Source organism: Lethenteron reissneri, chromosome 52 (genome assembly GCF_015708825.2).
Source record: "Lethenteron reissneri isolate LAM-NWPU_2019-01 chromosome 52, ASM1570882v1, whole genome shotgun sequence".
Classification (NCBI taxonomy): Eukaryota; Metazoa; Chordata; class Hyperoartia; order Petromyzontiformes; family Petromyzontidae; genus Lethenteron; species Lethenteron reissneri.
The window spans coordinates 9,455,989-9,477,818 of NC_083830.1; the positions used below are offsets into that span (position 1 = coordinate 9,455,989).

At 47.8% G+C, this 21,830-nt stretch overlaps 1 protein-coding gene and 1 non-coding gene across 4 annotated transcripts in view; one reads left to right on the forward strand and one right to left on the reverse strand.

Moving 5' to 3' along the window:
* Positions 1-952: 952 nt before the first annotated feature.
* TRNAT-AGU (transfer RNA threonine (anticodon AGU)) lies at positions 953-1,026 on the reverse strand. Its single transcript has one exon. It is a non-coding gene; the product is annotated as a tRNA-Thr (tRNA).
* Positions 1,027-1,068: 42 nt separating this feature from the next.
* LOC133355785 (E3 ubiquitin-protein ligase MARCHF6-like) overlaps positions 1,069-21,830 on the forward strand; it is a 35,959-nt gene continuing 15,197 nt past the window's right edge. Inside the window, exons 1-17 of one of the 3 annotated variants that reach the window (XM_061573137.1) lie at positions 1,069-1,494; positions 7,579-7,675; positions 8,716-8,789; positions 8,935-9,078; positions 10,780-10,852; positions 11,176-11,383; positions 12,371-12,512; positions 12,644-12,702; positions 14,479-14,511; positions 14,721-14,772; positions 15,435-15,493; positions 16,456-16,536; positions 17,881-17,949; positions 18,141-18,215; positions 19,937-20,071; positions 20,960-21,079; positions 21,680-21,780. In XM_061573137.1, the coding sequence (XP_061429121.1) occupies positions 1,476-1,494; positions 7,579-7,675; positions 8,716-8,789; positions 8,935-9,078; positions 10,780-10,852; positions 11,176-11,383; positions 12,371-12,512; positions 12,644-12,702; positions 14,479-14,511; positions 14,721-14,772; positions 15,435-15,493; positions 16,456-16,536; positions 17,881-17,949; positions 18,141-18,215; positions 19,937-20,071; positions 20,960-21,079; positions 21,680-21,780 (1,541 nt within the window). In that variant the 5' untranslated portion in view covers positions 1,069-1,475. Of the gene's footprint in view, positions 1,495-7,578; positions 7,676-8,715; positions 8,790-8,934; positions 9,079-10,779; positions 10,853-11,175; positions 11,384-12,370; positions 12,513-12,640; positions 12,703-14,478; positions 14,512-14,720; positions 14,773-15,434; positions 15,494-16,455; positions 16,537-17,880; positions 17,950-18,140; positions 18,216-19,936; positions 20,072-20,959; positions 21,080-21,679; positions 21,781-21,830 lie in introns of all 3 variants that reach the window. The other 2 variants (XM_061573136.1, XM_061573138.1) reach the window with 2 other exon arrangements.

Sequence of the window (21,830 nt, forward strand, 5' to 3'; positions counted from 1 at the left end):
GTTCTATGCTGTTTTAAATCATCTTCAGCAAGTGACAGCGTTGATAGTAGTGACATGGGGCAGCAGTAGCAACTATATAAAGTTATCACTCGAGGCTTACGAAATAGAAGTGTTTAGGACCTACAAACAACCTTAATCCGTTTTAAAACTTTCGTGACTGCAGAGATTCATCTTCTTGGTTCTTTCGGTAAAGTCACGTAGGTAGAAATAAAATAATTCTCACGACGTTTCGGCCTGAGGACGGCTGCTTGCGTTGTGGCCGAAACGTCGTGATAATTATTTTATTATGTTTTATTTTATTATTTCCATTCTACGTGACTTCACCGAAAGAACCAAGAAGATGAACCTTAATCCGGCCCTGCAAAACATCTTACAAAGCCCCAATTCAAGAATGTAATGGAAAGTTTCAGTTTAACGTGACACAACGCAAAACAAATAGTAAACACATTAGTCAGTAGGTGGCGTAAGTTACCAATCATTAGCATGAAGCCACGGAGAAGGGGATTCGTGGTTCGATATGAGATACAATACAAACTCATTCAACGTTGACGCTGAGCCTAATAATGGCTACAATCATATACAATAATCATATACAATAAGCACGGTACTATATTGCTTTTTTGCATTAAAATGCTCACATAGTTTAGACGGAGTGGTGTTGTGCAAATGACAGCATTTAACGAACGTTGGCGTTGATATACTCCAGAAAACTTTGCTTACGTAAACAAATGCTGTTCGGAAACTATTGTTATTGAAAGCCAATAAGACTGATTGATTAAAATATGTTCTCGTTTGTGATGGAAACAGAACAAGAGTTCAGACGACAGCTGCCTTAACTACAATCAAATCAGATAACATTGCGTCATGGTGGAGGGTTTCCAAAAGCAAAAACGGAACCGATAGTTGTTGCAAAAGCGTCGCTTATTTTTGCATAAAATAATAATAAAATAAAAGGCACCGCTGGGATTCGAACCCAGGATCTCCTGTTTACTAGACAGGCGCTTTAACCATCTAAGCCACGGCGCCACCCGTTGCCGGGTTGCGTCGCCCACTCTCTTATATCTCTAACTCGCCCCCCCCCCACCTACCCCACGTCCTGCCCCTTCGTGTGTTACTAAACAATGTAATCGGTAGCATCAGATAACGCTCAGGAGCCACTGCGAGGATTATATTGTGCGATGTCTTGTTTCGGCGCTCGCGTTTGAAGCGCGCTTGCCCAGCACGTGGCGCATTTCGGGAGAGTTGGGAAGATCGAGTGGGGTTCGTGGTAGTGGTGGTGGTGGGGGGGGTTTTAGTCAGTCAGTCATGTACATGACCCGCACGGACACCTCGGCCGTTGGCCTTTGTGTTCACGGCTAGTATTGTTTACCGCTTTAAGAGAGGTCGCGGTTATCGCCGGAGTGGGTTTTTGTAACGTCGAGGGAGGTGTTTTTTTTTGAATGGCGACGACGTCGAGGTGACGACGACGTCTCGACATGGAGCTCTCCGACGAAGGTGAGGACCACCTTCAGCGGCGGCGCCTCGCAACATCTTACGGTCGTTCACGGGCATCAACGGCACCTTGGCGCGCCCTCGAAGGGGTTCCACTCCACCCCTGCACGTTTATTGTAAAGTAAAACAAACAAACTATCGTTAGAGGCACCTCTTAAAATTAACGCGCTTCGTGCGAGCGAGTTGGCCCCCCAATCCCGCCCCCTGAGGCCTCCACGGGCCCTGTCGAGACCCCCGGTCTCGGCTTCGTGGCTCAGCCGGCTTCGATCGCCCTTCCCCGGCGGACAATCTAGGAAAGTGGCGCTCTCTAAATTTGCGGCCTTGTTTTGTTTAAGTGTGTGTTTTTTGTAGTGTTACGAACGGCTGAGCGTATTATTATTTATACGACGGTTGTTTAGTTTGTGAGTTGTTGTTGTTGTGCTGTAGCGGATAATTGTCAATACGTTTGGTTCGTGTTTAAGTTAAACGTCAAAGTATTTCACGGTGGGATGTTTCACACCGTCTCCGGTATTGTAATCGACGTGTTATTTTGACATTTTAAAATGTATCGGTGCAAACCGACAAATCCTAGGTAAACACAAGGATTGGGATGGAAACGCGTCCCAAAATACCAACATACGGGAGATGGAGCCGTTAAATGGGTGTGGACGGATTGTGGGGATGGCAGAGTGAACGTTTCCCACTGCGTTATTCCGACGCTTAACATTACATTTGAACAAAGATTGCAGAACCAACGTAATTATACTCGCAGACGTCAACCGTTGCACCAACGTTTACAACCACATTTTAGTTTCATTTATTTGGTGGTATAGCCCTGTGAGCCATTCGGCTCTTGAATTGGGTGCAACCGCAACAAACAAAAAACATGAACAAGAAAACATCTTAAAGTGAATATGTGACTATGGGCAAACAAAAAATCTAAGAAAAGACAACAAAATATTGCAGAAAAAGCACCGTACACCAACGTTGTGTGCAAAAATCCCAGTGGGATGCAAGTCAAACAACAACCACAAGACAATGTAGATTAAGGCCATCAGTCTAACTCCGTACTACAACAAGCAGACATGGCCAAACCAAAAAACGTTTTCGAAATCACCAAAATAAAGCCATAAAAGCAATGTAACAGTGATCATAGGAACTGTGACCAATTTTTCACAATAAACGACATAAACAACATGTACCACTAAACCCTGCAGCCATAGCTGGCTGCATGTGTCACTCCACAACAGCAGGAGCATCAGTCGGAGTATCAACAAATGTCAACGTCCGTAGGCTCGCGAGCGATGGCGTGGACTTGATGAGGCCTCAATGCAGCATGAGATGGACAACACGGCTATCAATGATGATGAAAGTACAGTATTGCCAATTCAAGTGGTACCCAAACAAGTGAAATGTCTGGCGTGTGCCCATAGACTGGAGAAGATTGACACCCAATGCCTTGCAGCGTGGGAGTCTGAGTTAGTTTGAATTGCGTCATTTATAATTCAGATGGAAGGCGGAGTTCGAACAAGTCGGAACATTTGGTGGTATTGGCTTGACATTGCTTGACAATATCTACATTGCATAAGGGGTTGGAGCCTATTGTGGTAATGTCCCAACAATACAACAGGACCTATACTTGCCATTGTCCCAGATCTGAATGAAACTGGCATTTGTAAAACATAATTGAGATGAAATGGCATTGCGACCATATTTGTGATATTGAAACGCATTCAACTAAAGTACACTTGATCACTGCTGTGAAAAGGCACAATAACGTTAACCATTTGCCATAATGCTGTTTCTAACCCCATCTGTAATCATAACACACATCTAAACTTCAAGGAGTCATTTTACTAATTTAACCAGAACCATTGTTCTGTGTAGACAGTAGTGGATAACAATGCAATTGTAGTGCCTAACTCCTCTTATCTCTTACAAAAAAAGTTAAAATAAAGTTACCAAACTGTCCAATTCATTGCGGATGTACAGTAAGGCAAAATCAAGCCGAGGATGTAGTTGCAACAGCAATGCACACCCTCTACGCATATTTCACAAGGCGTGCAACAATATAGTTTGTGTAAGGTCAACAGTGGTTCTATAGAGAGACGTCCCACCAGATGATCGCCTCTCCCCATTTGAGCATGGAAACACTTTTAACCAGCCAAATAAAAGCTGCTTAGGCGTGCAATAGCTGTGTACACAGACGACATGACTCAGCCAATGCATCCTCACCTTGCCAGAGGAGTCCACTGACGCAACTGTGTAGATCTACCAGTACCCGTGTAAGCCTCTGATGAATCATAGACCAGAATAATGTCAAGCTTGGCGTGTGGGTGTGCCTGTAAGTGTACTCCCACAATACAGTGGTAACGAAATTGTGCATATAATAATTCATCTGCCAAAATAACTTTTTTCCCACTTGCATTGCATGTCATGTATGTAAAGCTCATTTATCTGTGATAAAAGCAATGTATGCACATTGTACGCACAATTTTCCTTCAGGTTGATGGCACAAATGAGACAACATACGACAGAACAAATTTGCCACAACAAACACAAAATAACGCCTCCGATTAAAATCTGGCCGCGATATATGACTCAAATGGAATTGTTAAATATCTAACGGTAAGCACACGTGTGACTTCACAAGCATGCTTGCAGAACTCTTAGGGATGTATACATTGGCATGCAGACTACACTGGAAGGGTCTGGCATGTGTACTTTTAAGTGGTAACGATATGTGAGTCGTACAACATCATGGAGATGGAACTATGAAATGAGCTCGTGTGCAGGTGTCGAGTATACAGTATTACTATATACGGCAGGATCGTGGGAGATAGCGGAGGCTTGCGGAAGCCTTCCAACCAGCAGTGGATTAGCAGTGGCTGATGACGATGACATCATGGGGGAAACCCTCAGGGTCTTGCAAACCCCTGCATAGAGGCTCGACGTGACCGCCAGCATCATAAGGCTCAAAGATTGGCCTTTTGGCATGTCATGTTCATGAAGTTGATTCTCATCAGGGTCTGGACAATAAACCACAGGTCGGTTAGCTGATTGGCACAGTGGCCCCGCTGACTGAGCACATGCCTCTGTGCACCAAAACTGTAGGGCATTGTACATTCTTACATAAAACCACTTAATGGGAATTTAACAACTTAAAAATTCGGCTGCGTGTTCTGCAGGAGGGGACTTTGGAACGCTTACAAACAACGCAATAGACCGTCGAGTTCACCTCGGGACGGATTTGTGAAACTGTGCCGTTCTTTGTGTGACATGACACGCGCAGGATTTATGAAACTGCACGACGTTAAACTTTTAAGTCACGGCAAGCGTTGTGCATCATGCGAATGGGTTTTTGGTTAAGATTATGATTGTTGTGATGCTGTGTTTGAGATCACACCTGCGATGAAATACTCTTAACTGTTACATAATTGTTTCAACTTCATTGTTTTCTTACTTTCATTCCAATATAGTTGTCTCTATATGACCTCAAAGTCACCCAAAGCTCAAATAATCATAGGGTGGTTCTTTTCTCCGTTGAAAACCCAGAACCAGTGATGGAAATTCCACTTTGCTGTGGCAGGGGTCAGCCTGTATGTTTAAAGTCACTGGAGTTATCCCCACACAAAGCGGGTGCCCCATTATGTTGACTGTGGAGGGATGATGGGTGGAGTTGACCTCCATTTGACGTTTGAACTCACGACCTTTCGATTTTGTGTTGATGTGCGTGTCCAACAGTGTCAACCAACCATTGTAGCTTTAAAATATAATTAGCAAGGCATCTATCACTAATTTGAACATGAAAGGGATATCCAAAATAAGTTTAACTTAATTCGTATGTTACGTCAGTGCAATCGGTATTTCAGCTGATTTTTTTTACTTGAAAATATTTCACCCGAATAATCCCTTCAGATGAAACATCTCGTTTTCAAGGGTGTCTTAGGGTGTTGATTGTCACTTAACATAGCGAACACGTAACGACACGTACACAAGCCGTTTACATATGTTGTAACTTGTTCAGTCTACATTTTTACAATGAACATCACATCCAGTCAAACACATAAATAAATACATACATAATTAAGTGGTTCACATAGAATGTGCTCGAGCTGGAACAGTTGTGCGTGTTGTGGAAGTGTGTTTTAATTGCAGTACTAAAATATTAACTATATAAACCAAAAAACTATTGAGATATATAGATGTTTTTCAGAAGCGACCTGGCCACAATTGATGACTCAACTAAGTGGCTTATCACGTGGACATTTATAGTAATCAAATACTCTAAACACACGTTGATTCTAAATGTGGAGGGAAAACCGGAGGACCCGGAGAAAAAAAACTACGTGACCACGGGGAGAACATGCAAACTCCAAATATATATTTATGTCAGGGTCGGGATCGTACCCACAACCTCCTGTATACCAGGCGAGGTAGTTAACATCTCTCCACCGTGGCACCCTATGTTGAGACTGGCTAAGTGCGTGTGGAAGATTGTTCCATGTTAAAGCAGCTCTGTTTCTGAATGATAGAGTGTCTGTTGTTCTGTACAGTATAAAACACATGGCTCTTCCAGGCACTGCTTTCCTCTCACATGCAGTTGTTCTGAATAATACAATTGGCCAAACATCCCAAACAGTGACCTTTCAAATAAATAGTCTTGGCACGCAATACATTGAATTTGGTATTTACAGTATAGAGAATATAGAGTCTACAACAGCGGTCCCCAACCTTTTTGGCACCAGGGACCGGTTTTGTGCAAGACAATTTTTTCACGGACGGACGGGGGGGGTCATCATTGGGTCTTTCCCCCTTTTCAAAGAAGCTCTCTAGCGACGTTTGTTTTTTACTCATTTTGGCTGCTAGGGGTTAGAACTTGTGGGCTGACCAAAACTGTAACTGAGACAAGTACGCAGTGCGGGAAAGAGACGCGGACGGAAGTGGTAAATTTAGCGATGGACGGGCCACGCACGGACTCACCGCTCACCTCCTGCTGTGCGGCCCGGTTCCTAACAGGCCGCGGACCGGTACCGGTCCGCGACCCGGGGGTTGGGGACTCCAGTTCTACAGCATGCAGTGTGGAGTACAGGATTGCTCGCCATGTTTAGTGCTTAACTCACATTGTCAAGGTGCAAGTTCAGGCCTGTTTGGGGTGGAAACTCAGCCCATCATCATCCCGCTGAGGATGACAAAAAGAGTCCACATTTGTGAAAACTCAAAAGTCTTTCTGAGCCCAGTAATGCCAATGTGGAAATTGTACTACTGTCTCGAGGCCACAAAAGGAGGAGCAGGGAGACACACTTCAACATACAGTAGTCCCTCGGTTAACTTTTTTTTAATCCGCTCCACGGAAACTGCTGTTAACCCAAATAACTGTTAATTGAATATAGGAATTAGATGAGTCTGCAATGGAGCTGTTTCCACTGCCAAAACAGAAAACTTAATGTTAACAAAGCCAGTCGAGGTCTGAACGCTCATAAATGGACACAGCTGTTTGGCTGAGGGCCTGGATCAGCCCCACTTACGAGCGCTCGAATTGGCCGAAATTAGCGCACGTGTGCAGAACGTAAACATGCCGTTAGTCAGAATGTTAACGGTAGTCGAAACTATGGGGTCCTATGGGAGGCGAAACATCAACCGAAAAAAACGTCAACTTAACCGAGGGACTCCTGTGATGTATTTTAGAAACACGTTTTGACAGAATTTGAGATGTATTGACACCCGGTGAGAGAAAACGTGTTTAACGAGGCTACCTAATTGTGGGATGGAGCACTTTTCAAGTGGGCTAAGTGGTGCCGTAATGCTCGGCAAGTTGACATCCGCATTGCAGATTTGGATTAGAGTATTTGGCTGCTATAAATTTCCACGCGATAAGCCACTTTGTCGGTTCTGAAAAAGAACTAATAGCCCAGTGGGTAAAACAAAAAGAGTAAAGTTTTCGTTTATTCATTTGCTTACCTTTCCTATACTTTGCACTCCTATCGTATTTGTTTTTGCAACTTTCTGACCCTGGTGGACAGCTGTGGAAAAGAGCTTCATAACTCATCGGATTTCTTCAGGATGAATCAACATTTTGATGAGCGGTGGCTGTGTTGTTTGCGACAGATATCTGCCGGGTGTGCCGGTCGGAGGGGACTGTGGACAAGCCGCTCTTTCACCCTTGCGTGTGCACGGGCAGCATCAAGTTCATCCACCAGGACTGGTGAGCTGCCTTTGGCGTTGGGGAGTTTTTACCGAGCGTGGTGGGGGGGATGAGGAGATGTGTGGGCCGAGGCTCTGTGCGATCGCCTGGTCAAGATATGGGAATGTTTTGTACTGGAGAACTTATCCCGAGTGACTGAATAGAAGCAGCCTCGGGCCAATTCACTTGGAACGCACCCGGATCTTGTGGGATCTTGTGGGACCTTTTATGCTAAGCTGGGTTGAGTGGATACTCCTTGGATATATGTACGTTGAACTTCTTTCGCACCATACGTAGCTAATCGGAGGTGCGGGGAAGGACAACAAACTAAACACAAAAAGCAGTAGTATGAGTAACCGCCATGCACAGCAGGTTGTTGTGGGCATCTGTGGGTCTGCGTGGTGGGCAGCAGAGGGCAGAGCAGCAATATCTAGTGTTGTCCTGTATTTCTATGCTCCCACATCTACGCTTCCCACCTTTACCAACCCGCACTAATTAGCATGATGCAGTGTGGTCACATAACTTTCACGACTTGCACGCGGTAGGTCGGGAGGCCTCTTTCTGGTCTCCAAAAAATGTACACTTGACACGGAGAGTTACTGTTGCAGCCTGCAACAGTAACTCTGTGTGCTGCACAAACATTTGCACCTGACTCTGTTGTTATTAAAGCCACGTCGACCTCATGAGAGCTCATGTGTGCCTCTGTGTCTCTACGCTCGGCACACAACAATCTGCAAAGCTAAAGGGACGATCTCTGTCTTTATTGTTTGTGTGTGGGGAGGGGAAGTGAAATGGTTAACGCACTGTGCTACTGACACCGTGACGTGAGTTCAATTCCCGCTCACGGCCAACATCGGTGACGAATAACCATTCCTGGGTCTCCCCTAAGTCGATGCTTGGCTGGTGCAGGGGAGAAAAAAATCCGGGCATGGTTTAGGCCACACCACCCCCTCATATGCCGTTCCGGCCTACATAGGTGGTCACTAACAGCACTTGACCTATCATTTTGTTCAAGGCTACATGGGTGATCTTTGTCTTTCTCTGTCTTCGTGTGGTTGCAGCCTGTTACAATGGCTCAAGCACAGCAGGAAGGAGTACTGCGAACTGTGCAAGCACCGCTTCACGTTCACGCCAAGTAAGCGTAGCCTCTGGACAATCGATACGGTTTACACGTTAGTCCAGGGGTGATTATCCACCTTACGACAACGCATCAATGAATCGAATTCAAATAGATTGTTCCCGTTACGAGACGTTTTTGTGTGTGTCCCGCGTTGGTGCAGTTTACTCTCCGGACATGCCGCCGCGCTTGCCAGTCGGCGACGTGGTGGCGGGCCTGCTGGCCAGTGTGGGCACGGCGCTGCGGTTCTGGTTCCACTACACGCTGGTCGCCTTCGCGTGGCTCGGGGTCGTGCCGCTCACCGCCTGTACGAACGCACGCATGCACGCACGCACGCACGCACGCGCCGCCATGCTCGGTCGCACAACTCGCGGCACAAGCCTACGCAGCGACTGCGAGAACAAACGCTCGCAACAACTGTGTACACGTGCAGACCTTTTGTCAATCCACAGCTGGATGAGGGACTTCCCCGTGCCGTGCAGGTAATGGGGGTTAATGAGACATGCTTCACCACACAGGTCAGCGCTGGGTAGACAAAAACAGCCAAGCGTTGAGCCGACCACACCTCCCCTTCGTACGCCATGCCAGCCCTCATAGGTGTTCGCATGCAACACTAGCCCCAACAGTCTACGTGGGCCATACATGTTGTGGGGTTATGTGAACATACTTCACCACGCTGGCCAGAACGTACGTTTGTTGAACTTCTTTTGCACCGTACGTAGCCAGCCGTGCTAATCGGAGGTGCGGGGGGATGGACAACAAACCCAACACAATAATCAGTTGTAAAGAATGCATTTTCGATCTAGATTTGAAAGTGCATGGCCCCAGTGGCTTCCTGATATCGGAAGGAAGAACAGCCACAGAAGGCATCTGAAAGCGTGCGTCTTTGTTCAATGGTTAGCGCAAATTGGTGAGGGTGGGGTGCACAGACATAGGTGCATAGAACCACACAGTACGACAATGGATTTTCTACACTGCCCTCTGCTGCCACCACCTAACCCTGCAGCCCTATGACAATCTGGTTTTGCATGGCAGGCCCCCATGCATGGTGTGTGGTGGTCACCCATCCAAGCACTGTCCAGGTTCAAACCTGATCTTATAATAATTTATATAGCGCCTTATGTAAGGCGCTTTACACAGAATTAACAATGGTACATATGAATGTAATGGTGGAGATTAGGTGTATGAAATAGATGAGAGTGACGCAATGGGGGCAAACCTGTGATGCGTGAAATCGGTGAAAGCTAAATTGATTACAGTAAATGATGATGAATGGTTTAAATGAATGGGAAATGAGTGAGAGCCACATGAGAATACGGACAGGGAAAAGTAACCCTATCCAGGCTTAGGTGGGCGTTCCGTCAATACAAACAAGGTCTCCAAAATGGCCGTAGTGTTTTACAGACCTTATCCTTCCCCTGCACCTTCTATTGGCACGGTTGACGACGTGCGGTGCAAATGAAGTTCAATGTACGTACACACAAGACAATCGCAGTGGGATTTAAGAGAGAAATTTAATGCAAAACAATGACAAGCTACTAAACTAGCACCACAGAAAACGTGCAATCCAGCTTCATCCCACGTGCACACTACTACATGCACAATACAACATGATACTACACAAGCAGTCTTTAAAACATCTCCTGTGCAAACCTCCTGGAAAGTGTTCATGCTGCGTGTGTATGTGTGTGTCTTTGTCTCTGTCAGGAGTGGTCGTGTAGCGGTTAGCGCGCTGCACTACAAGCCCGAGTTTGATTCTTGCTCACAGGCAACACCAGTGACTATTATCTGAACTGGTCCTGGACCTCCCATAAGTCTATTCAGCCTCAAATGAATACCTGGTGTGGTGTGTAAACATCGCCATTGGGGAGTCAAATGCGGCCGGGTGTGGTGCTGGCCACCCACCCCCTTGTGTGCCGTGCCGGCCATCATAGCTGCTCGCTAACTACACTTGTCCCAACAGTCTATTAAGGCTACACGGGCGATCTTTGTCTCGGTGTGTCTGCAGGTCGGATATACAAGTGCCTCTTCACGGGCTGCGTGAGCTCGCTGCTCACCCTTCCCATGGACATGTTGTCAACGTGAGTGTAGCCGTGGTTCATCACTTCATCACCATTCCCAAAACAATGACCACGTAGGCAAATTGCCACCTGGTTGCCATGGAAAAAACACACTTTGCAGTGCATTTTATCACGTGTGCCACCTTGTGTGGACAAGAGGCACAAATTTGCTCAACTCCGGAAGGCGTTTTGCGAAGTCCTCTTCCGGCGGTCATTCTGTGACTCAATTTATTTACCCGGGAGATGAAATAATCCCGTTGAGACACGTGAAACGTAATTGCCTCTTATGCAATACCTTCCCCTCCCCCCTCCCGTCGCTCACCGATGTTTTCCCGCCCCTGCAGGGAGAACATCCTGGTGGACTGCCTGCAGGGCTGCCTGGTGGTCACGTGCACGCTCTGCGCCTTCATCAGCCTCGTGTGGCTGCGTGAGCAGATAATGCACGGTGGCGCGCCTCCCTGGCTCGAGCAGAACCACCTCGCCGCACGTGCCGCGCAGCACCCGCAGCACCCGCAGCAGCAGCCGCAACCGCAGCAGCCTGACGGACAACAGGTTGAGTGCGCTAGCCGTCACCCGCAGCACCCGCAGCACCCGCAGCACCCGCAGCACCCGCAGCACCCGCAGCACCCGCAGCACCCGCAGCACCCGCAGCACCCGCAGCACCCGCAGCACCCGCAGCACCTGCAGCAGCAGCAGCAGCCGCAGCCTGACGGACAACAGGTTGAGTGCGCTAGCCGTCGCCCGCAGCACCCAGGGCCAATGATAAATAGATCTGCAGCAATATTGGACACAGAATGAGAAATTATAGTTTTTAACTCTGTTGCTGAGCACAGGCCCAAAGAGACCCAACATGTTAAGCAGCCAGCAAGAAAAGCATGGTAAAAGTTGCGATGGATAACAGTTCACACACCATTCTTGAATTGAGCAAGTTTATTGGAAGAGCTTTGGGGGGGGGAAGGCGATGGGAGGGAATTCCAAAGTGGGGCAATGCGAGGGGAAAAAACAGGAAGAGAGGCGTTGTAACCACTTGCATTGTGGTGGTCGAACACATTATTATTGCAATTATAATTGTAATGAAAAATATAAAAACGAAAACTTTATTTTACCAGGTAAGGCCCATTGAGCTATATAGCTCTTTTTATAGAGAAGCGACCTGGCCACAAATGATAGCTCAACGAAGTGGCTAATCACGTGGACATGTATAGCAGCCAAACACTCTACATGCACGTTGATGTTAAATGTGGAGGGAAAAACCTGAGGACCCGGAGAAAAATCCACAACGACCACGGGGAGAACATGCGCACACTCCAAATATACAGGCGTTGGGGTTTGGATTGAACCCACGACCTGCTGCATACCAGGCGAGGTCGTTAACATCTCGCCACCGTGGCAACCGATTAATAACCAATGGCACAATTCCAGTCGTGATCGATGAATTAAGATGTGCCCACCCAATCGGCGCGAGAGCCACGACGGGCACGGCGTGCTCGCCTTCCACGCCCCGCGAGTGCCGTCACTCACGCTGTCCTCTCTCGCCAGCTCGACCCCGAGCCTCCGGACGAGGCCCGGGTCGCCCAGGCTCTGCCGGCCGATGCCGAGGACGAGGAGGACGAGGACAACGTGGACGAAGGGGACGAGGAGGAAGAGCAGGCGGGCGACAACGCCAATAACGATGCGCAGGGTGGGTGGCCGCCTTCCCAATTTTTGTGTGACCTTTGAGCTCGTTGTTGACCTGGGAAGGTGATGGCACCGAGTATGCGAATCGATGATGGTCATGTCGCCGTTGGATTTTCCTTGTGTGCTGCACAGAAGACATGAACTGGAACGCCCTGGAGTGGGATCGAGCGGCCGAAGAGCTGACGTGGGAACGGGTAAGGTGCAGTTCTCTAGAGAGAGGATATTTTGAGCTCTTTGTTCCTTGCTGGCTAGAGGCGGGTGTACCCACACTTTCGCCTTCCACATGGGACCTGCCATTAAACTACCGTGGTGTACCGATTTTTACTGCTGGGTGGACGGCGTTGTTGGTGGGGGGGGGGGGGGTTAATAAACTTGTTTCAACTGCTTCAGATGAATGAACGAACGCATTAACTAATTCAGCAGCCAGTAAGATCCCACAAGTGAAAATTAGCAAGAAATGAGATCTGTTAAAATAACAAATGAGTAACGGTCCCTGCATCAAGTAAAACCACCACGTGTCCTTTTTGAGAGAGTGAATGTCACTCTGTTCCCACTCGTTTAAATATGGAATATTGAAACATGTATCCGGGTGATTAAAATAAGTAACATTTTTATGAAAAATCATCCGTGGCCATCCTTTTGATTAGTCATAGGAATGTGGAAATTCCGCTGCTGGCTCGGGGCTACTGATGGAGACGAGTGCTGTCTTGTCATTGGGTTTTGGAGTTTGAAATTCCTTGCAAAAAATAGGTAAAAAGTGCTACGCCAGGTGATCATGTAAATCGTGACTAAGATGACGTGATATTAAGTCGGCTGAATCATTGCTGATGACGTCGAGAAGCATAAGCCATCACGCAAACTCCGGTCATCCTCACAGCGGCTTTTGGCTAACCATCAAACAAAGACAAGTCACTGCATCGCGCGCTTTCAGATGCACACTTCTGTGGCCGTCTGGAACACTCTTTAACACGTAGGTTTTCGCGACCAATATTATTCATAATCAACGTTTTTGGGTTTAGATCGCGTTATTTATAAATGTGTCGTAATCCTCCACCACCCGACACGGCCAATCAGTAAAAAAGTGTCACGTTGACAAAAGACAAATAGTTCACTGCTTTAGCCCACCGGTGTGTTGAAGCGTAAAACCACGATGATGCTGGATGCAATTACCAGCGAAACATCGTACTCAAATTGTAATTGTTGTGGTTTCACGCTTCAACACACCGGTGGGCTAAAGCAGTGAACTATTTGTCTTTTGTCAACGTGACACTTTTTTACTGATTGGCCGTGTCGGGTGGTGGAGGGTTACGACACATTTATAACGCGATCTAAACCCAAAAACGTTGATTATGGAACGTTCTTCCTTCCGATATTAGGAAGCCACTGGGAGGGATGCACTTATAAATCACCTACATTGACAAACTGATCTCTTTAGAATTGCTTGTTGTGTTCAGTTGTCCTCCCCCCGCACCTCCGATTAGCACGGTTCACTACGTACGGTGCGAAAGAATTCAGCGTACATACATCCAAGGAGTATCCACTCAACCCAGCTTAGCATAAAAGATCCTAAAAGATCCCACAATATCCGGGTGCGTTCCAAGTGAATTGGCCCGAGGTTGCTCCTATTCAGTTCAACATACATACATACATGTGTAAGGAATTTGAGATTAGTGTTTTATTGAAGTTGGCTCAGCGGTGGAGCGAGCAAATCTCAATCAAAATTTTGTGAGTTCAAATCCTGGTCCAGGGCCGGTTGACTCGGCCCATCATCCCTCCGTGGTTGATAAAATTAGTAAGCACTTTGTGGGGAAGTCAAGAGTGGTTGCCACATGGGTAGATTTACCCTTGCCATAGGAATATGAAATTGTCATAACTGCACCAGGGTCTTGCACAGGAAACGAGCATCATCTCAATGCTCATTTGAGCAGGAAATTGCTGTGACTCGTTTGTTTGTTTGCTTTTATCTGCAGATTCTGGGGCTTGATGGGTCACTCATATTCCTGGTAAGACCGACTCGCTCGTCCTCATGTTGGGAAAGATTCCCACCACGTCATTATAAACACAAAGTTTATCCTCTCCTGTGTCGGTGACCAAACAGCAGTGACTCTCCCTCTGGGCTCTCATCCGTGCTTTGAGTGGTGGTTCAGCTTCGTCAGGTTTTAATTCACAGGCCCTGTCGACTTGAACCTTGTTCCTCTCTCTGTATTCGCAGGAGCACGTGTTTTGGGTGGTGTCGCTCAACACTCTGTTTATTCTGGTCTTCGGTGAGTGCAGCGCTTGCGAACAGGTTCCTTGTCGAAATGTGTTTGCTGACCGTGCTATCCGAATTTTACATAGATGTTTAAAATATGTTAATTTTAAAATGAAGTTATCACTATAACTAACAAAGATGCAATTAAAAGGCAACGACAATTTGGATGAGACACTGTTATCTGCGTATTAACTATTTTCCCCAAAATACAGTAAACCTAAATGGCAAAGTTTTGTTTAATTAATAAAATAAACGATGATGAGTGTGTACCAGTGTAAATGTAAATACTTTATTTATGCAATCTTGTGGAAGTGGTGATTTGTGGTTAAAACACCAAACTTTCAATTGTAAAGTTAAAAGTTTTTATCCAGGTCGAAAGTTGACTCAGCTCAACATCTTTCTGCTTCGATAAAATCCGAAAGAAGTTCCACATATGTACAGTACCAGTTTTTTGGCAAAGCTGCAGGGATGTCTTGCGGATACATTGCACCCTACCATAGTAACGTGGATTTTCCACCACCGGTTTGTTATGGAATGGTGATTAGCGTCGCCCTACGCTTGTTTGAGATGCTTGACATTGAATTTTGTTGGCCTATACATTAATGTAAGTGTCGTGTATGTGTGTGTGTGTATATACGAACGAAATCTAATGTGTGCTTTTGTTGTTGTTAACAGCATTCTGTCCTTACCACATTGGCCATTTCTCCGTGATCGGCCTGGGATTTAAAGACTTTGTAAGTCACCTCAGCGTTCATTAACATTCATTAATTTCTCTGTAAACTTTTAAAATAAACCCATCCGAGATGGTGAATTGGACGTTGTGATCAGGCATGTAATGATTCGGTCATTACAATCGATTCTTACATTCACAATACATACGTGCTTAGAATTGTGATGGCAAACATATGTATGTTTTTTTTGCTGTTTATGCACCATTTTTGCAAATGTTATATTTTGGCCGATTGAATAATTCAGACAGTAATTATGAGGCAGAAAACACCAATACAAATGAGACAGAAAATCAAGGCAAGACTCGATTCTTTAAATTGAGTCGCCACTCTAAGAAATGACAATTGCAACCTTTTGGGGGGACGGGCGGTGAATTAGAGGCCTAAATTGAATGCATCAGTGTAGTGACGTCACTAGAGCAGCCCATGGCTGCCGCACAACTTGTAAGGCTGTTTTTTTACTATCAGTGCTTAAAACTAAACTGAAAACATAACTTTATTTTATTTTATTTACCCAGTCATGCCCACTGAGCTTTTTAGCTCTTTTTCAGAAGGGACCTGGCTTAAAATGATAGCTCAACGAAGTGGCTTATCGTGTCGACATTTATAGCAGCCAAATACTCTAAACACGTGATGTTGATTCTAAATGTGGAGGGGCAAAACCGGAGGACCCGGAGAAAAAGCCACACGACCACGGGGAGAACACGCAAACTCCAAATATACAGCAGGCGTCAGAGTCGGGATCGAACCCACGACCTCCGGTATACCAGGCGAGGTGGTTAACATCTCTGCACCGTGGCGCAACTCATGTTAGACAGCCCGAAATGCACAGCCCAAGGGTGCGTTTGCTTGTGACGATCTGTTTTTTTTATTTGTCGGTCGTATCTTCCTGCAAACGGAGGCGGCATCGCTCCGAACGAAAGGAACCCTGCTCTGAGTGGCACGACGCAAATGTGCTTTGCCGGCAGGTGGAGGCGTCGCACTTTGAGGGCCTCATCACCACCATCGTGGGCTACGTGCTGCTGGCGTTCACCCTCATTCTCTGCCACGTATCCTCGCTCAGCCGCCGCTGGCTCTCTCGTAGCAGCAAGTGCCGTGTCTTTGTCAATGTCTGCGTCGGTTGTGTGTGTCGTCTTTAGGTTTTCATTAGCACAGTACCAATAACCTTTTTCTGTTGTCAAACTTTGGCGTCCTTGGTTAAAGCTGTGGTCTTCACTTTACACGCAAAGGACACTGGCTCATTAATCAGCTTTGGTAACAACTCTAGATTTGTATTACAATTACGACAGTCTGCATGTTGTGTCCCCATAAGGCAGTGTTCTTCATTGCAAAGCCCGCAGACAACAGGCAGCCCCTGGGTGGCCTTTAGTGCGCCCCCTAACGTGCAGCCCCCAACAATACACAAATGGTGAAAACATCCCCCATTATCATCAAGCTGCTGTCAAACGCCCAATGGTTTTGAATGTGTGGCGGCCCTCACACTGACTGATGTCTTATCGGCGAAAGCGCCCCCCCCCCCCTCTGAACATGAGTGAAGAACACTGCCATAAAGCAAGCGTTCCTTACAGTGATGTAGCATGATTTATATGGGCCCTGGTGCAAGAAATTAGAGGGGGGCGGGGGAGTCCTTATCCAATGACCCCCACCCCCTCTCGTCGTAACCTGACACTTAGATCCCAGCCAGACGGCTCATCGGTCGAGCCGAGCGGCACGCGGTTGGAAGGTTGCGACTTCAAATCCTAGATTGGTGGTTCACTCGGCCTCTCGTGCCCTCCAGATACTGTAAAATGGGAACCAACTGTGTGGGGAAGTCAATATTAGTTATTCTTAGGTTTTTTCGGTAAAGTCACGTAGGTAAAAAATTAAAATTAATAAAAGTTAAATAAAAAAGAAAATAAAAATCACGACGTTTCGGAGGCAACACAAGCTTCCATTTTCAAGACTTCAGGACGGAAGCTTGTGTTGCCTCCGAAACGTCGTGATTTTTATTTTATTTTTTATTTTACTTTTATTAATTAAATTTTTTTACCTACGTGACTTTACCGAAAAAACCTAAGAATATGAATCCTTGCAGTCACGAAAGCTTCAAATCTAGAATTCATATTATTAGTCCTCAAGATAGTCCCCACCGTCACCATAGGAATGTGGAATTTCAATTGCCGGCTCAGGGCTGTCACCAAGAGATGAGCACTGCCTCGATGCTCGTTTTGAGCAGGAAATCACTTTTGAGGGCCTTCTGGCTCGTGAAGCGTGGTGCAGTTGCGCCACCTGCACGCTCGCTAGTTGCAACACTGGTTCCTGACACCGACGCACCTTTTGCCCGTGCATGCCCGCCCCGCTCGTTCGCCCACCCGCTCCCTCACTTCGCCCCTTTTCCCTGACGGCGCCTCCAGGGCCTGGCGTCGCTCGTGCGGTTCCAGCGCTCGCGCCGACTGCTCGGCGTCTGCTACATCGTCGTGAAGGTGGCAGCGCCAGCGCGCGCGCGCGCGCACGCGCACAACGACGATTCGCTCCCTCCACGACTCTACGAATTGTCCCAAATTGCATTGGGCCAATCGGATCCTTTTTGCTGCCACTTTTTGAGCACGGTGGATGTCTTGTGATATGAATGTCGAATCTATAGATGGGCCCTTTTTGTTTGTTGACGCTGCAGGTGTCTCTTCTGGTGGTGATGGAGATTGGAGCGTTCCCTCTCGTTTGCGGATGGTGGCTTGACATCTGCTCTTTGGTACGAGGCCACGTGACCTAATCCCATTCTGATCACCTCCACACCCCCACCTCCACACTCCCACCTCCAAACTCCTACCCCCTGCCTCCCACCTCGAAACGCCTACCCCTTGCCACACGCTAACCTCGCGTCCGACCCCAGAAGAGCAATTCTGTAATTAATGAGAAACTTATGAATCCTTTACTGGACAGGGATTAAGGTGAGGTCAGGAGGGGGCGGTCGTATTGACTCACGTCACACGCATTGAACACACCATTAGCCCCGCCTCTAGCACGGCTTAAACTTAACTAGAAACTACGTTTTTCTTTTACGAGGTAAGGCCCACTGAGCTGTTTAATTATGTTTCAGAAGCGACCTGGCCACATGATAGCTCAGCGAAGTGGCTTATCACGAGGAAAGTTACAGCAGTAGCCAAAATATACAGGCGTCAGGGTTGGGATCGAACCCACGACCTCCTGCATACCAGACGAGGTAGTTAACATCTCATAGCCACCTTGTCTTGACGCCACAGCGAGATTGAAATGTCTTGTGGAGGCAGCGGAGCACGGCTCGGTTTCGGCTCTGCTCGGTAAAATGCCGTCGGAAAATTATCCGTGCCTGGCTGGCCCCTTGCTGACTCGGCTCAGATGTGCAAGTGGAAATCTCGCGGTATTATAAGCTTGGTCTCGGGGTACGGGTCTGACTCATTGATTATAAACAATGCGGTTACCAAGAGTAACCAGCGAGCACGAACACATTACGTCACGCGCGCGAGTGGCCGTTGAAAATGTTTTATTCGCTTGCAGTTACTTAGCAAGTTAGGATACCTCACAAAATGGACTATTTGGTTGCAATATTGATGTTAATTAGTCGTACTATTATTTCTCAGAACCATGTTGGGTCAGGCATGGGGGTACTCGGTTGAAACAAAATGAAAGGGATACAGTCGCCAAAAAAGTTTGAGAAACACTCATTTAGCGTGCCGTGGAAATGAGGTGTTGGAGCAGGGATGGAGGAATCTGGGGATTGTGGGCCGCATTCAATTTATATGACCCAAGGCCTGAGGCCTAACACTTCGAGATGTCTTGCCAATAATATCTGACACTGCAAGCATTGTAGGTGCACTAATCAGGCACGACGTCTGGGATATCTTTGACCTGGAAACATCGTGTTTTTAATTTTAGCTCGCTCGGTCATCTGTGTGTGACATTACGGCGCTCTAACCCTGTGACGCCACAACTTTGTCCCAGAGTGGGACCACGCTCTCTCACGCCTCGTTTCCACTTGCGCGTCCGGGCCGTGCTCGGGCTCTGCCGAGCCAGCACGGCTTTACCATGTGCTCATCGCATCGCGTGTACAATGCTGTCAGCCTTGTGACTGCATCTGATCGATACCTGTGTGTCGATAGTTCAGTGTTAATGTGCCATTTTATTGAGGGACTCCTGCTGTGTGTTATCTTGGTGTGGTCTGGGACTGTTTTGCTGTTTTTGCTTCCTTGCCAAATCTTGATAAATCGGACTTATATTTAAGTATTTATTACCTATTTATATTTCGTGACTTGCTACTAATTTTCTATATTTTTCACTTCTATCGTGTGTTTTTGTATTGTTTGCCGCTGTAGCTTACTGACCCGCCCCACACTGGACATCGTTTGAAAATGGCTTCATAGCTCATCGGATTCCTCCTGCAGTCCTTAAATAAAGATTCTGATTCCAATCTCCCGCCACTGTGCGCCTTTTCAGGAGATGTTCGACGCCACCATGAAGGATCGCGAGGCCAGCTTCCAGTCTGCGCCCGGAACCACGATGTTCCTGCACTGGCTCGTCGGCATGGTCTACGTCTTCTATTTCGCCTCATTCGTCTTGCTGCTGCGAGAGGTGCGGGGAGGAGGCGGTTGCGGGGGACTCGTGAGTTTAGAGGGAAGGGAGGGCCCTGCCACAGTATTTTATGTATGTATGTTGAACTTCTTTTGCGCCGTACGTGGCCGATCATGCTCATCGGAGGTGCGGGAGACTCGTGAGTTTAGAGGTGCGGGAGGGCCCCGCCTCAACATCTACGTTTGTTGAACTTCTTTTGCACCGTACGTGGCCGATCATGCTCATCGGAGGTGCGGGAGACTCGTGAGTTTAGAGGTGCGGGAGGGCCCCGCCTCAACATCTACGTTTGTTGAACTTCTTTTGCACCGTACGTGGCCGATCATGCTCATCGGAGGTGCGGGAGACTCGTGAGTTTAGAGGTGCGGGAGGGCCCCGCCTCAACATCTACGTTTGTTGAACTTCTTTTGCACCGTACGTGGCCGATCATGCTCATCGGAGGTGCGGGAGACTCGTGAGTTTAGAGGTGCGGGAGGGCCCTGCCTCAACATCTACGTTTGTTGAACTTCTTTTGCACCGTACGAGGCCAACCATGCTCATCGGAGGTGTGGTGGGATGGGGGATGTGCGACGGCTGTGTTGGGACCATAGCGGCACGTGGAGGAATGTTTGCACTGGTTTGTGAAATGTTTGATCTCAATTTTGTCAAATTTCACTCCTCTGTCAATCCACTGCTAGGTGAAGGCCTCGCCACGCCGTGTTGGTTGTGGGGGGTTGTTTGACCATATTTCACCACAGTTGGTCAGTTTTGGACGCTGAAGCGGGGATGGTGTCCCTTGGCGACGGTGCGGATGCGGTGGACGGTCGTTCGGTGGACCTCGTGACGTCACCAAGTCGGCTGTGCCCTGTGACCCCCTGTCACTGCGTCCTTCTCACCGCCCGCCTCTCGCAGGTGCTGCGGCCGGGCGTGCTGTGGTTCCTGCGCAACATCAACGACCCGGACTTCAATCCCGTGCAGGAGATGATCCACCTGCCGCTCTTCCGGCACGCTCGCCGCTTCCTGCTGTCCACGGTCAGTGGCACCTGCGTCGGCAGCGCGGTGGCGTAGCGTGGTTGCCTCTGGCCCTGGTGCAACAAAATCAAATGGGGCCACCTGCCTTAATGACGGCGCCCCGGTGGTGCGATGGTAACTACTTCCTCGCCTCGTATTCAGCAGGTCGTTTGTTCGATTTAGACCCTGACGCCTGCTGTATATTTGGAGTCTGCATGTCCCTCTCCCCGTGGTCGCATTCATTTTTCTCAATGTGCGTTTAAGAGTATTTGGCTGCTGTATATCTTCACGTGATAAGCCACTCATTTGTGGCTAGGTCGCTTCTGAAAAAGATCTATGTTGCTCAGTGGGCCTTACGTGGTCAAAGAAAAATAGTTTATAGTTTCTATTCCATCCTCCCCCCCCACCGCCTACTTCATCGTGAACCCCGATGCAGTTGCAACACCTGCACACTCACTCGCTCGCTACAAAACCGAGACGGCGTTATGCGAACGCCAGGGTGCAGCGGCCGCACAGAAGTTGTGGGATCACGACGGCGCGACTTGCCGCGGGATTGTCACGGGGACCGCACGTGTCAGCTCGTGTGTCTCTCTCTCTCTGGTGTGCTGCTCCCACACTTAGGTTGTGTTCGGCTCCATCGTCGTGCTCATGCTGTGGCTGCCCATCCGCATCATAAAGGGGACCCTGCCGAGCTTCCTGCCCTACAACGTCACCCTGTACAGGTAACGTCGGGGAAGTACGCGTAAACCGCACCTCCGATTGGCACGGTTTT